Genomic DNA, 15,034 nt, shown 5'->3' with positions numbered 1-15,034 from the left:
AAGGCCTCGGCATGTATTTATTTATGTGTGTGTGTGTGTGCGCGCAGCTGTGTGTGCTCAGAGCTCTCCCAAAGGAGATGGCAGATGTGGTTATGAATGGGGAGGGGATGGCAGATGGTTTTGGAGAACTGATAATAAAACTGTGCTTAAATAGATGGTGAAACTGTGCCCTAGGTGAGAAATCTTGTCACCTGGGGCTCCCTTTATAGCTAGTGGAGAGACAGACTCACTTCCAGAGGGTAGCTCTGATAACCTCTGTCTGGCCGCACCGCTTTAACGAAGAGCGCTCCTCCCTCCCTCCCTGTGGAATAGCTGTGGAAGGCAGTGCTCCATCGCCGGGCTATCATTTATTCATGGCTCTCTAAGCACAGTTTATCTGGCAGGGACTATCCAAGACAGAACAAAAACCTCAACTCACCCAACCATCCCTCAGCTCACCTTGCCAGAGAGTGCAGGACGGATGCTGCCAACGCTGCATCCCAGGCTTCAGCATCACCACTCTGGACCTGATGGCTGTTGGAGAGGAGGATGGGTTAACTTCCATTTTTCAGTTCCTTCTGCTTGAGTTGCTTCCCGCTTCACCCCCGCCCCTCACTGTAGCCCTGCAGCCCCTTGCTAGCCCAGTCCTTGCCTCCTAAGAGTGCTCCGAGTGGCTACTCTGCCGGTCCCTAGCAAGCTGCGCAGTGCTGCCAGAGGTATTACTCATGCAAGCTTGGCTCTGCTCTCAGGAGAGTTAAACCTCCCAGCTGCCAGACTGAATTAGAGCTTGTGTCTCTCCATGCTTGCATCAGAGTGATTTGGGAACAGGCCTGGTGAAGCCACGCTGCTGTAAGCAAGTGAGGAGCCCAGGCAGGGGTTAGGAGAGAGGGGTGAGCAGGATGGTTGGCTCTGGGCAGCAGGGAAGGGACGTGGGGGTGAGCAAGCTGTCTGAAATATTCAGGTGCTGAGCAGGAGCACAGGGCATGCAGAGGGCAGGTGGCCATCCCCAGGGGCGGAGGAGCCCAGGTGCCACGATTAAGTGATGAATAAGTCCGTGTTGCCCAGGGAACAGCTGCTCCTGGTGCACTGAAGGTGTGATCGCAGCCATTCCCCAAGGTGGGATCACAGCCATTCCCCAGGACGTTGTCCTCGCCACCAGCCCCGGCCTGTGCAATGGCCCCTAAGTAATGCAGACAGTTGCGCGGTGGGCTTTTAGCCCCTTCCCCGGAATGGCCTCGTCTCCCCTGCCTGCCTGGGTCCATGGGGAGAGTCAGGTGACAAGGGGAAGCTTCCGCAGACCAGGATGTCTCAGCTCCAACTGCTCAGCTCAGGGAAGGCAAATTGCAAAAGCTTCTCCTTTTAGGGAGGTGACTCCCCGGACTGTAATTAGGGATAGGCTAAATTCTCTGAGCCATTTGTTTCTGTGCCTTATTCTTTTCTGGGGGTGATGGGCCAAAAAGCTCAGGCAGAACAAAACATTTGCCAAGGGAGGATTTGACTCAGTTTCCAGGCACTTGGGGTGGTCGCCGTTGCTCCGGAGTTGTATCAGACAATATGTCCTGAGGACTGTCACATAGCATCTGGGCAGCTCTGAATCCACTTTTCATTTCTAGGGGGTATGTGAGGGAGGGCCCTGGGTATCCTGCTGGGCTGCTGCAGAGAGGAAAGTGATTTAACCCTAGCCAGAAACCTCTGCGGAGCCTCACATGTAATTGTGCTGATGAAGAAATAGACTCTCATGGGGCTGGATGGAAAATAAGCAAACTGCACACAGGCAGCCTGTTGGAAAGGGAAGGATCAGAGCAGGGATCAAAGAGTTTCCAACAACAGCAATTCCCGTCTGTGAAATACATGCCAGAGCAGGAGCTACAAACCCACCAACTTCACGAGGTTTCAGACTTTGTGCATTTGTGGACCGCTGGCATCTTGGCCATGGAAATGCGGACCCCTGTCTAGTGATGCTGAACAGAAACTAGTTCCCCAGTCACAAATTAGTGACCCCTACGGTTTTCCTTCCCACAATAAAAAAGGGCACACCTGGATCTCCTCCCAGCAGACATGAAGTCTGAGTGTAGCAGAGGAAAATGTAGCTAATGGCACAAGTTTCCTTGAGGACAATGATTGCAGAGGTAAATGGCACCTGTGCAGTCAACACTGCTGACCAGCAATGGCAAAGGGATATTGTTTAACTGGAGCAAGAGGCATGTCCCTTCACCCACACTCCCCTTGTTGCATTAATAAGGAGTAATTTAATTGGAGTGATGCATTCTGGAAGGCTCAGGCAGCCAGCACAAAATATCCTTGAAATTTCTAAATGTAATAGGCTTTAGTTTCTGAGCTTAGAAAATCCTGCATCCTAACACAAGGGGATTCTCTGCTACACATCATCTTAAGAGACAAAAAGCGGCAGACTGCTAGGAATCATTGATTGCTTCGGAACAAAAGACTAAGTTTTGATCACACTTGGCCTATCAGACAAAATAAAGCTAAACCCAACGTTATATATATATATATATACACACACACACAATACTGCAAAATCCAGTTTTATATTTAGGCTACAAATACCAGCACAAGGATAGGTATCTAAGGTCACTGGTTTAAAATGCAGCCTCTGTCAAAATTTTTCCTGAAATTAAATGCAAATTTACTGCATGGGTAACAACTAAAAACATATTTAACCAGGAGCGAAAAGGCTATTTTCTGTAACTACCAGAGGCAGAAGTGTGAGACCTTTTCTGGCTTGATGCATTGTGGAAAGTGAACAAATACTGCTGATATGACCTAGTGCTTTATGTCTGCTCGGAACAGATATGAATGTCTCTGCAGGGTGGCAGATACAGGGTGTCTGGAGAACAAACCTATGGATATCCCAGTAAAGGCACCACCTCTGCTTCAGTTGCCACATCTTCTTAAAAGCCTCCCTGCTTCTTTCAACCATTTTGTCACACCAGAATTGCCCCTGTACCAGAAATGTCCCACTCTTCAACACAATCTTCCAGTAGAGCATCCTGAAACCTACAGGAAGAACTGGGGGGCGATTCTCACATATTAGAGGAAAAGATATTTTTGTCTCTTGCCCTCAGGAGAAGGAGGGTTGAGTGGTTAGTGCAGTGTGTTATAATTAGTACTGCTGGGTTGTCCCTCTGATGGTGACACAGAACACAATCTTGGATGTTGGTCGTCTTGCTTCAGTTTCCAAAAGGTCTATGCATCATATAGCCTTATTTCTCCCATTCTCGGGGGGGTCCTGTGCTCTTTGTAGCACATTATCAGCCATGCTCTTGGGTTCCTATCCAAGGGTTGAAACCTGCCATGTGCTGCTTCCCACAGAAAATGGCCAAGAACTTGTACAACTTCAGTTCGGATGGAGCAGGGTACAGGACTTCTTTGTGACTTCTCAGCTCAAAAATAGTATAGGTGGCAATGTGTTTGGCAGTGTTGTCTTCAAGACACAGAAAACATGCTGCCAGGACCAGCATCCAAGATGCCTGATACAAAAAACCCTACTTCTGGCTCACCAGTAGCTACTGAATCCACTGGTGGAGGATAAATTGCAGGGCTCTGTGTGGGTGGCTCCATAGAGGTGGCAGTAGCCCGCTTCCCAAGGGTTAGTTCTAGTGGATAACAAGCCCAAAATGGGCACACAAAAGGAAGCTGCTCCTTGAGTCTGTGCGTGTGCTGTGGAACTCCTTGCCACAGAATGCACACAGCATCTACAAGTCCAAAGTTAACATGAATTCAGAAATGAACGGACAAACTCCCTGGAGAAAAAGCTACCATGGGCTATTGAATACAAAGACATAAACTCATATCACCTTTTTTTTCCCCTCCACCCTTCTGCTTTGCTCTTTTTGGGTAACATTCCCATCTTTGAGAGAAAACCAGAGCTGTTCCTGGAGGGTGATCATCCCACAGGTGCCTTTTGGTCTAGCTGAGGCCACTTTCTCCAGGAGTCCCTAGCACTATAAAAAGCAGAAATGTAGGTACATATGCAAATGATTTGCAACTGTCTATTAGTGTGCCTGCAACAGCATACAGTGCTGCTACAGAAATCCTGGCAGCTCTGGGCTTGTGCCTCTTTGCCTTGTTCTGCCATGATACACACTCACCAGTGAGCTCTCCTTGGAGGCATGGGGTCCATCACGAGAGGATGGGTCTGAAACCCTTGAGAGCCAAAGTCTGCCTAGAGGATTGGGCAAGGGGTGCCTGAGGAGTAGGCAGCGAAATTCAGAGCAGGCTGCTCCTGCTTGCTCCTGCTTGCTGCTGTTCCCATGGAAACAGGGGAAATGCAAGAGGAAATGCATCCCCAGCCTCTTTTGAAGATGAGCTCCTTCAGCAGCACCCCCAGCTGCCACACCTATTCCCATAGGAAGCAGTGGCTGGCAATTCCCCTCAGATGCGCAATTCCTTGAGCGAGACCACCAGGCCTATGGACTGTTCCTTCCCTGTCCCAGGGAAGAGCGTGGCCAAGAGCAAACCACTCCTCCCAACCCCAAGGCTGAGCCTCAGAGCTCAGAAAAAGTGAAGGAATTTCCAGCAAATTCTGCAACTTATGCTCTTCCCCAGTTTGCATCTGGGGAAGTACCTGCAGGGACACCTGCTTTCCCAAGACTGTCAAGGCAGCTGGGCTCTACCTGCAATATCTGGACCTAGATGAGTCTGGACTGTTCCTGAACTCTGTGTGTGTGTCCCCTGAGGATGCTACTGTGAGTTTAGGTGAAGGGTCTGAAGACACTTTCCTGCTTGTCCCTTCAACCAAGCAGGTTAGGTCTATGGGTGAAATACGCTGCAGTCAGCTCTGTGACAGCTGGCTGAGCATCCTCAGGCCTGGTGGTGATCATAGCAGCGAAGACACTGCTTGACCGAAGGTTTTCCTCTGAGTGCCGGCATTAGTGCTGATGGTCAGCCTTACCCCCCAGACCAGCTGGGGCTGCCCACGGCTTAGAAAAGCTGGAGCTCACGCAAAGCGCTCCTGAGCTCTCCCACTTCATCCCGAGGGGAGGAAAACCCACGGGACCCCTCGCCCTCCCCATCGGGCAGCCCGCTTGGGGCCAAAGCCCTCCCGGCTGCCCCGGCCAGCCTGATGCCCCCTTGGTGGGGCTGGGAGCGGGACCCCTCTCTGGCAGCGCCCGGTCGGCAGCTCCGCTCCCGGTGGGGCTCCCGAGGGGCGGCCGCACTGGGCTCCCCGCCTGCCTGCCTGCCTGCCCGCCTGCCTGCCCACCTGCCTGCCTGCCTGCCCGCCCACCTGCCCGCGCGCCTGCCTGCCCTTCTGCCCACCTGCCCTCCCGCCCTCCTGCCCGCCCTCCTGCCTTCCTGCTGCCCGCTTGCCCTCCTGCCTGCCTGCCTGCCCTCCTGCCTGCCTGCCCTCCTACCTGCCCTCCTGCCCGCCCTCCTGCCTGCCCTCCTGCCTGCCTGCCCTCCTGCCCGCCCTCCTGCCTGCCTGCCTGCCCTCCTGCCTGCCCTCCTGCCCGCCCTCCTGCCTGCCCTCCTGCCCTCCTGCCCGCCCTCCTGCCTGCCCTCCTGCCTGCCCTCCTGCCCTCCTGCCCGCCCTCCTGCCCGCCCTCCTGCCTGCCCTCCTGCCTGCCCTCCTGCCCTCCTGCCCGCCCTCCTGCCCGCCCTCCTGCCTGCCCTCCTGCCCTCCTGCCCGCCCTCCTGCCCGCCCTCCTGCCTGCCCTCCTGCCCGCCCTCCTGCCCTCCTGCCTGCCCTCCTGCCCTCCTGCCTGCCCTCCTGCCCTCCTGCCCACCCTCCTGCCCGCCTGCCCACCTGCCCACTTGCCTGCCCTCCTGCCTGCCCTCCTGCCTGCCCTCCTGCCCACCTGCCCGCCTGCCCTCCTGCCTGCCCTCCTGCCCACCTGCCTGCCCACCTGCCTGCCCTCCTGCCCACCTGCCTGCCCTCCTGCCCTCCCTCCTGCCTGCCCACCTGCCTGCCCTCCTGCCAGCCCTCCTGCCCTCCTGCCCGCCCTCCTGCCTGCCTGCCCACCTGCCCGCCCTCCTGCCGCCGGCGCTTCAAGGTCACCCGCCGCCCCGCTCGGGGCGGGCGCGGATCCCGCCGCGCCCCCAATCCCCCCGCATCCCATCCCGCCCCATCGCACCGCATCCCGCCCCATCCCATCGCATCCCCCCGGCCCCCCCCCGCGGCCCTCCCACCGTGGCTCCGCCCGCCCTCCGCCGCGCCGGGCGCGGAGCGGCAGCGGGGCTGCGCTGCGGCGGGGCCGGGGGCCGGCGGGCGGCGAGCGCTGCCGCCGTGCCGCGGCTGGGGGCCATGCCGGCGCCCCGCCGCCCGCCCGGCCACCGGCGAGGCAGCGCCCGGCGGCGGGCGGGATAATGCGGCTGCCCGGCCCGCAGGCACCGCCAGCGGGGCGCCCCCGCCGCCATGTCCCCCCCGGCCTCGGCGGCCGCCGCCAGCGAGGGAGGCAGCAGCACGCCGGTGCCTCCGGAGGAGGAGGCGGAGGGGGCCCGAGAGGAGGTGAGGAGAGCGGCCGCCCCCCGCCCAGGGCTGCCCCCGACCACCCTCCCTCCCTCCCCGCCCGCTTTGCATGGCGCGCTCGCTGACCTCCCCGCCGCGGGCCGGGCTTTGCCCCCGCAGGTACGGACCCCCTCGCCGGGAGCCCCTCTCCCCTCCTCCGGCCCCGGGGCTGCGGTGCGGGCCGGCGGGGGCGGGGGGGCGGCGCGGAAGCCCGGCCGTCGGTCTGCCTGGCGGACGGGCTGCCCGTCTGCGCCGATCGCCTCTCGCCTCGGGCCCCGCGGTGCCCCCGGGGCTGGGAGGGGCGCAGCGGCCATCGCCGGCCGGGGCCGGGGCCGGGCATGGCTGGGGTGTAGCGGGGAATCACGAAAGAGAAGCGCGGGGCGCCGCTTGGGCTCGCTGCAATGGGAAGAGGTTGTTACACCTGGGAGGAATGGATATGGGGAGCCCCCTTCCTGCGCTCTGGCTTGGGGGGTGCCAGGAGGTAGCACAGCCGCCTGGGGCGCGGCGTTGGAAGAGGTGGCGGGCAGCAGGGGAGAGGGCTTGGGGACGGGCTGAATCCTGGCGTTGTCGCTGGTGGCTGCTCTCAGCTGGAGGTAGGCTGGGGAGAGCGGAAGGTGCAGGCTAGGGCAGGCCAGGTACCAGCACAGCCTTGCCTCCGGGCGTGCTGCAGTCCCCCCCCAGCTGATGACTTCTCTAGCGTCCAGGCAGCAGACGCCAAAAAGGGTCAGGAGCGGGGTGCGCCGTGCATAGGGAGCAGCACGGGGAGGCAGGTGTGCGAGCCCCTTTGTCTGCCCCCATGGATCCTGCTTGCAGCTTGGGCTTCCCAAGAGGAGAGCAAGCAAGCCCAGGGACTAGCAAGACCCACCTTATGCTATGGGGCTGGCGGCCCATGGAGGGCAGCTAGGCAGCGTAAGAAGGGCAGCGTTCTCCCGGCGTGGTGGGTTGTCCTCGCCGGTGAGACCACAGCTGAAAGGGCAGCTTGGGGGGTTGCTCAGAAGCTGGCGCATCACTCGTCCTCTGCTGTTGAGGAGCTGCGGTTAGCAAGTGCTGCATAATCCTGGTATTCTCTGCCTCCTTGGCTTAGGAAGAACATGTGTGCCCGTGCACGGTTATTCTATATATACAGACTTATATTTAGATATAAATAATTGCGGGAGAGGAATGCTGAAGTTCAAGGACTGGGAAGCTGTACAAATACCGAATACTCTGCTCTGCGGCTGTTCCTCTGTTCCTGCTTCCATTCAGCAGCTCCTGGTGCCATGAGCCCAGGCTTTCCAAACAGACCCTGACCAGTGAGGCTAAACTGTGAGGCGCCTTTTTAGCGTGAGGACATGCTGGGATGCGGTCTCTTGCCCCCAGTGCCCTGGCAGTGCTGGTGCTACTACATTCAAGAGAGCACAGTGGCTTTTGAGAGGTGCCAGAGCGGGAGCCAGTTTGGATGAAAGAAGCTTACCAGGGGCAGTGAGTTTCCCTCGCCTACAGTGTCCCCTGCCTCACAGGGATTACGAGAAGATCGTCTGGGCTTTGATTGCTCCGTGGTGGCTGCCAACTAGAGTGTCAGTACAATCTTACCCCGTGGGAGCAGGCAGAAGGGCTGCAGTCCATGACCTGCACTGTTTAGGCTAAGGGCATGCTTCCCGCGGCCAGAAGCTATCACAGACTTGCATGAAGCAGCTGGTGGAGGAGACGGAAGCTGCAGCCTCTCTTGACAGTGCCATGCTGCTGGTGTCTCATCTGATGCAATGAGGAGAGACCTTAGTGGGAAGCTTGGATTCATGGACTGACCTAGGGCAATCTGTCTTCAGAAATATCAGGAGGGGAGGGTGTTCCTGCTCCCCTGTAGTGCCTGTGAAGGCCGTACTGGCAGTGTGATGTCCTCATTTCCATCAGGACCAACTTCTGCTGCCAGCATTTCTGAGCGTCTCGGGAACATGGCTGAATCCCACCTGTAAGGGTTCATTGGCCAGGGCTGGCAGGGAGCCAGAGGAGATGTCTGGGGACTGGAAAATGGGAAATGAGCTCTGTCCTGTTTGAAGGTGCCTCATCTTGACATGTCTTGGGTCACTGTACCTCGGAGCCATGCAAGACTTCAGGTGCTGCTCAGCTTGTCCCAGCAAGGCAAGCAGCAAGAGCTACTGGCCAGAGCTGGCTGTAGCAGGCTGGCTGAGCCCTTGTTCCCTCTTGGCATCACATGCATACACCTACGCTTAATGCTGGTGAGCTAAATCTCACTCAGCAATGCGTTTCCACCTTGGAGGGTATGAAATGCCAAGGGATGAGCTCTTCAGCCTGGGAACAAGTGAAAAAATGTCCTTGTCCTGATGCTCAGGTGGGATCCGATGGAGGGAACCAGTCCTCCTCCAAGTTGCTGTGTAAAATGGAGACGTTGGTACCATTGCAGGAGCTGACTGCTGGCAGGGTTCCCTGGCTCCTAGATGGTCAGCCTTCCCCTTTCCTCTGCAGTTGGCAATGCTGCCAGCCTGGGGCTGAGCCAGCTCGCTCTTCTAGGCAGGTAGTTCCTGAATCTGGGCAGTAGGCGTGTGGGGTGTGATGCAGGGGTTTGCGGGGACCATCCTGACCAGGAGTTGCCGATGTCTGTCCACAGCCTTGGAAGACGGTGGCAGTTCCTAGAAAGGACAGGATCCCCCCCGCCTGCCTTGTTCTGGGGATTTGAGGTCAAAGGGGACAGGGCTTATTCATTTGTTGCATGATGAAAGCAAATCAGCAGGGCAGAGCCATGGAAACTGATGCTCAGGAGTCCCACTGGAGTCCCCTGCAAGCTGCTGCCACAGCCTGGCACTCAGGAGCTACCTGGGCCTTCAGGCTGCTGCTCTGGGGCTTTTGATTCATTTTTTCAGCCCTGTAGAGAGCTGCCTCTAGGACACCTAACCCTGTGAACCTCAGGACATCTTGTAAAGTGAGGGCTTAGCGTTCTGGGGGTGAATTGGAGATTTCAGGCTGGTCTCTGCAGGGAGAAGCAGCTGAGAGGCGTGGGAGGTGAGGACATGGGAACACTTATTAAATGGAGGGAGGGTAGATGGGACAGGCTGTTTCAGAGAGGAGCTTTGTAGAGCTTGAAGGATTTCGGGAGTTTTTTAGTAGTGTTCAGAGTTGCAGGGTCAAGGCTGTAGGGGCAATGAAGGTATTTTGCCCCATGTGCTTGCCCACCAAGGCTCTGGGCAGGTTTATCCCCTCGAGGCTTTTTTGAGAAGGGGATTCCCCAGATCTCAAAGAAGCTTAGTGAAAGCAGTGATGGGGGCCCTCTCTTCTACTGTTTCTGCCCTGTGCATTGTGGGCATCTCCATTTGCTTCACAGCTGCTCATAAGTCATCCCCTCCATCCCTTCCCATCCATCCAAGAGCAGCAGCTGCAGGTGTGGGACTCCATCTCCTTTCACCTCAGGGGCAACGTCAGAGGCAAACGCTATGTATGAGGGAGGGGAGGCTGTAGGGCTCTACCCCTTGCCCCTCCCAGTGTGTGTTACAGTTAGCGCCCAGGTGCCTGGTAAGGGTTGTCCCATGTGTTCTATGCAGTGAACTGAAGCACAGAGAAGGGATTTGACTGGGGTCCCACAGAGGGGTTGGCCAAGCCATGGCTGGACCAGTTCTGCCCTCTAGCACTGCAGAGATGTTTAGGCGCACCTGCACTGGCAGATTTGCTTACCACTCACCAGTGCTCAAGCCTGAGCGAAGGGGGAGGCTCCCAGTGATGGAGGGAAACCCTGTTTGCAGTGAAGTAGGGCAAGCCTTTCGCCTCGTTCCATCAGACTGCAGCGGGCAGATGATGATGGCATTTATCTCAGAGCCTGCTCTCCTCTCAGTGACACTGTTCTGGGACAGAAAGGATTTCCCTTTCCCCAGCTTTTTCATCTGCATGTTTGGTGTGCTGGACTTCTCCAAGGCTGGTTGAGAGCTCGAGGAGGCAACCTTATTCAGCTGCTTCTGTGAGGGGCAGCCGCGGAGCTGGCTGTTTGCTCTTGTGAGCCCTTTGCAGCCCGGGAGAGGAGCAGGGATGCTGCAGTTCCTATTGGGATTAGACTCTGCAGCTGGCTCCTCCTCCGTCTCTGCTGTGGTTGTATCCCCTGTCATTGGCACTTGATCAGCTTTCAGAAACCCCACCAGTGCAGCCGATGTGTGTGTGTTTTATTTACCTCAAAAGCCTAGGACAAAACTGGGTTGTAAACAGTTTACAGCAGGGGTTACTGTGACCCTGTAAAAGCGCTGCAGTATCTAAATGCTGCGTAGTCCTAGGAGGAGACTAATGCGTGGACTAGAGCCCTGCTAACACAGTTCCTGGAACCAAGCCTGGGCTGCATCGCACTCCCTGCCGCCCTGCCCCGGGTGGGTAACCGCAGCGGGGCTTGCCTGCATCTCTGCAGGGCGACAGCCGTCATCGCCCTTCTCCTGAGCAGGACAACACAGGCAGTGCAGGATATGAGGGGCCAGGGAGCAACTGGGAGGTGGAATTTGCTTTTCTGAGGTGGACCTGGCTGAAGACCTGCCTCCCTGTGCCCCTTCCCCAGCTTGTCAAATGAGCGAGCTGGATGCTTTGCTTTATTCCTTGTGCTCCATTTGCAGATCCCCCCCAAACAAGGCACTGTTTCTGTGCAAGCCCTCTCACCCCACGGACACCCCACGGTTAGTGTGTGCCTTGCATCTCCTGCTCAGACCACCCACGCTCCTCCTTGGGCTGAGCAGTCCCCTTAGAACCTGACAGCCAGGGCTGCTGCTGCCGGGGAAGATTTGCAACGCAGAAGGCAGCTGTGGCAAAGAAAACCTTCAGCTGCCTGGGTAGTGGCACGGCAGTCCAGCACGCAAGAGCCATGCTGCAGCTGAGCAGAGGCAGAGGGATCCAGGCAGGCTTTTGTAGCCGCAGCATGCACCTGAGCGGGGAGGGTACAGCTCAGGTGGCTCTGCCTGCTGGGTGCCCCCCCTTTCCTCTCCTCGCTCCCTTTTCTCTTACCCGGGGTTCCCTTCTTGCCCCGTGACCGTGAGGCTGCCGCAGTGGAGGGTTGCACTGGGAAGACTGGGGCGCATGTGTGTCCATGCTGGAGCTGCTGAGCAAAGCTGCCCTCACTGTTGCCTGCAGACCAGCGCTACTCCACCTGCCTTCCCTGGGCTCTGTGTCTGTTGCCGGCTCTTGCTCTCAGCCGGTTGCCCCAAAGAGAGGGGCTCAGCATTACTGATGCTCGGGGCCCCCAGTGGGACATGGCATCATTCCCCTCACTATCCCTCTGGATGTGCCGCCTGCCCTGCTCATCACAGGCTGGCTGCTGGGCAGGCACGAAGGGAAGCTCCCTGCCTCCGGGAGAGAAACCTCTGTTGGAGATTTGGGCCGGATCCAGCCCTGCTAATCGCAGTGGCAGAAGTCCCACTGGCATGGGGTGGACCAGGCTTTGGCAAGGTGTAGGGAGGAAAGATTGGCATGTGGGACTCTAGGGGACCAAGCCAAGGCTGAGGGGCTCTTCAGGGAGAGCAAGGGGGATTTCTGAGAGGAAAGAAGAGGCCCAGATCAGTCCCTAGACCTGCCAGTGACATTGTGACCTCTGGTTCTTGCTTTAATTTCCCTTTTCATGCAAGAGTGAAAGTGAGCCCCCTGCTTTCTAGCAGTGTGAGCCTGTTAAGCTCTTTGGGATCCCTGGATGAAAGACCTCTCCAGCCCAGTACACTCAGGAATGGAGGAGGGATGAGGCCAGGCTTGGACTTCACTACCCTGAGTGGTGTTATTACAGCTGGTGTGAGCCCCTACAACGGTGGAGGTGAGCTCAGGAGCCATGCTGCATGCAGTTGGGGAGGGAAAGCAAAGCTGAAAGCCTCTTAGTGAGTTTAGTGCCATCTGCACAAGGCTGGGGTTCTTGCCTCCCTCTCTCAGGTTGCACCTTTAGAGATTGCTGGGCTGGATGGTATTTGTGCTGGATGAAGTCTTTTGTGTAAGAAAGCGAATAACCTCTTTGCATGTTCTCCCTTTGGGTGTGATACTGTCAGGTCTCACTGACCAAGCTGGATCAATACTTGAGACTTCAAGTTGTTACAGAGTGATGGAGGATTCCTTAGGTGGGGTTTTTTCCTGGGTCTTTGTGAAACCCTGCATGGTTCCTATGGTGAAGGCACCAGTGCAATCTCTTTTAAAAGTCCTGTTGCTGAAGTCCTGCCCTTTCCTCACCGTGAAAGACCTGAGAGCAGTTTTTCCAGAAGCGTGGGCTGGCTGTCACAGACAAATTCCAGTGCAAGCAGGAACATTTGCTGGCAGCTGTGACCCACCGCTCGCCCTCCCTCCTGCTGCGGATCAGTAGGGTACTCTTCTCTTTTAGCCTGAACACCTTTTAGGACATTATTCCATATTCACTTTCTCTCCCACCAGAGGTGGCTGCATTTCAATCGCGGAAAAGTACTTTCCTGTTTGTGTGGTTTGTAAAGCACTTGAGAAGCACTTCAGTGCCTCTTGGGCTGCCAAGTGTTGTGGTGGGAATAGCCATTACCAAACAGAGACCTTCCCACTGCAGAAGGTCTGTTTCTCCACCTTATGGGCACCCCAGGTTGCTTGTGCTGCCCTGGTAGGAGAAATCTGAATGTTGCTGTCGGTCATTACTGGGAAAGGGGGAGAGACTTGTGTGTGAGTGGCAAGAGGCACAGTGGGACGAGCTGTGGTGAGGTGTTCGGGTGGGACGACCCATCAGTTAGAGCTGCCTGTGCTGGTGGGATGGGTGCAGAAGCTGAGGTGTGTGTGGGAGATCCCCCAGCCTCCATCTTGCTGTGCTTCAGTACCCCTCCCTGGGACGTGGCAGCGGTGGGGGCTACTCCCCATTTTGAAGAAGGGGGATGCTCGGGGTGCGGGCTGGCAGAGTTGCCCTCTGCCGCTTTCCTCCATGTCCAGCTGGGTTCTGGCCATCTCCCAAGGAGGGGCAGAGCACTGTGAAGGGAAGCGGGGGTGACAGCTGCCTGCACTGCAGGACTGTCATTCTGGGAGAGATCCCAGCCTCTGGCCTGCCTGCTGAGGCTAGGAGCCCTACGGCTTCTGCTGTTTGTCCCCATTCGCGGAGCTACAGGTGCCACCATGGCACCCTGCTGCCTGCTCCCCTTGGCCCTGCCGCTGCAGCCTACTGACTCCTCTCTTGTTTTCTCTCTCCTTCTCCCTGGTTCCCCGGAGCAGCAGCGGCCGGTGAAGCAGTCTCTCAGCAAGTCCCTGTGCCGAGAGTCCCACTGGAAATGCCTGCTCCTGTCCCTCCTCATGTACGGCTGCATGGGAGCCATGACCTGGTGCCACGTCACCAAGGTGACCCGGCTGACCTTTGACAGTGCTTACAAGGGCAAGTCTATGATGTACCATGACAGCCCCTGTTCCAACGGCTACGTCTACATCCCCTTGGCCTTCCTGGTGATGCTCTACGTGGTGTACCTCGTGGAGTGCTGGCACTGCTACACCCGCAACGAGCTGCAGTACAAAGTGGACGTGGAGAGCGTGCACGAGCGCGTGCAGCGGATGCAGCAGGCGACCCCCTGCATCTGGTGGAAGGCCATCAGCTACCACTATGTCCGCAGGACCCGGCAGGTTACCCGCTACCGCAACGGGGATGCCTACACCACCACCCAAGTGTATCACGAGCGGGTCAACACCCATGTGGCAGAGGCCGAGTTTGATTATTCCAATTGTGGAGTTAAAGACATCTCCAAGGACCTCATTGACTTGGAGAGCTACCCGGCCACGCGGCTCCGCTTCACCAAGTGTTTCAGCTTTGCCAACGTGGAGTCGGAGAACTCGTACCTGACCCAGCGGGCCCGTTTCTTCACGGAGAACGAGGGTCTAGATGACTACATGGAGGCCAGGGAGGGGATGCACCTCAAAAACGTGGACTTCAAGGAATACATGGTGGCCTTTTCCGACCCAGACAACCTGCCTTGGTATGTATCCCACTATGTCTTCTGGGTCGCGGCTCTGCTGACCCTATCCTGGCCCCTGCGGGTGCTAAATGAGTACCGCACTTCCTACGTTCATTACCATGTGGAGAAACTCTTTGGGTTCGACTACGTGGCGGTGACGCCGGCTGAGGAACGCTCCTTCTGCCGGAGGATGCCCCGTGTCAACACGGTGGACAGCACCGAGCTGGAGTGGCACATCCGATCCAACCAGCAGCTGGTGCCCAGCTACTCGGAAGCGGTCCTGATGGACTTGGTGGGGCTCTCCGGCTGCACCAGCTACTCCGCGTGCCGGTACGGGGGCTATCGGCAGAACTGCGAGCGGTGCCACAGGACTATAAGCAGCTCCTCCATCTTCTCGCGCAGTGCCCTGAGCATCTGCAACGGCAGCCCCAGGATCCCCTTCAGCAGCAGCCGCTTCTCCCTGGGCCGCCTGTACGGCTCGCGACGCAGCTGCCTCTGGCAGAGCCGGAGCGGGAGCCTGAATGAGCAGAGCTGCCCCACTGAGCAGACCCGCCTCTCCAGCCAGGTGACTGTGGAGGAGGAAGACCCCCCTCCTTACCAGGATGCCCTCTACTTCCCCATCCTCATCGTGCACCGCAATGAAGGCTGCCTGAACCATGACCACCGTCACCTCCACCGCAACGGGTCCTGCGTGGAGACCTCACTGTGA

The 15,034-nt window shown here is 57.5% G+C and overlaps 1 protein-coding gene across 2 annotated transcripts; it reads left to right on the top strand.

The window, feature by feature from the left end:
* Window positions 1-6,355: 6,355 nt before the first annotated feature.
* Window positions 6,356-15,034, top strand: TMEM151B (transmembrane protein 151B). 2 transcript variants are annotated; one of them, XM_075708311.1, is made up of 4 exons: window positions 6,519-6,553; window positions 7,366-7,385; window positions 12,809-12,957; window positions 13,601-15,034. In XM_075708311.1, exons 1-4 carry the CDS (start codon window positions 6,519-6,521, stop codon window positions 15,032-15,034), a joined length of 1,638 nt encoding a protein of 545 aa, XP_075564426.1. The 2 variants fall into 2 exon arrangements, with proteins under 2 accessions (XP_075564427.1, XP_075564426.1); XM_075708312.1 differs by lacking the exons at window positions 6,519-6,553; window positions 7,366-7,385; window positions 12,809-12,957 and adding an exon at window positions 6,356-6,448 and having other exon boundaries at window positions 13,598-15,034.

This window comes from Pelecanus crispus, chromosome 3, assembly GCF_030463565.1.
Source record: "Pelecanus crispus isolate bPelCri1 chromosome 3, bPelCri1.pri, whole genome shotgun sequence".
Taxonomy (NCBI): Eukaryota; Metazoa; Chordata; class Aves; order Pelecaniformes; family Pelecanidae; genus Pelecanus; species Pelecanus crispus.
This window is presented reverse-complemented; position numbering and strand designations above follow the sequence as displayed.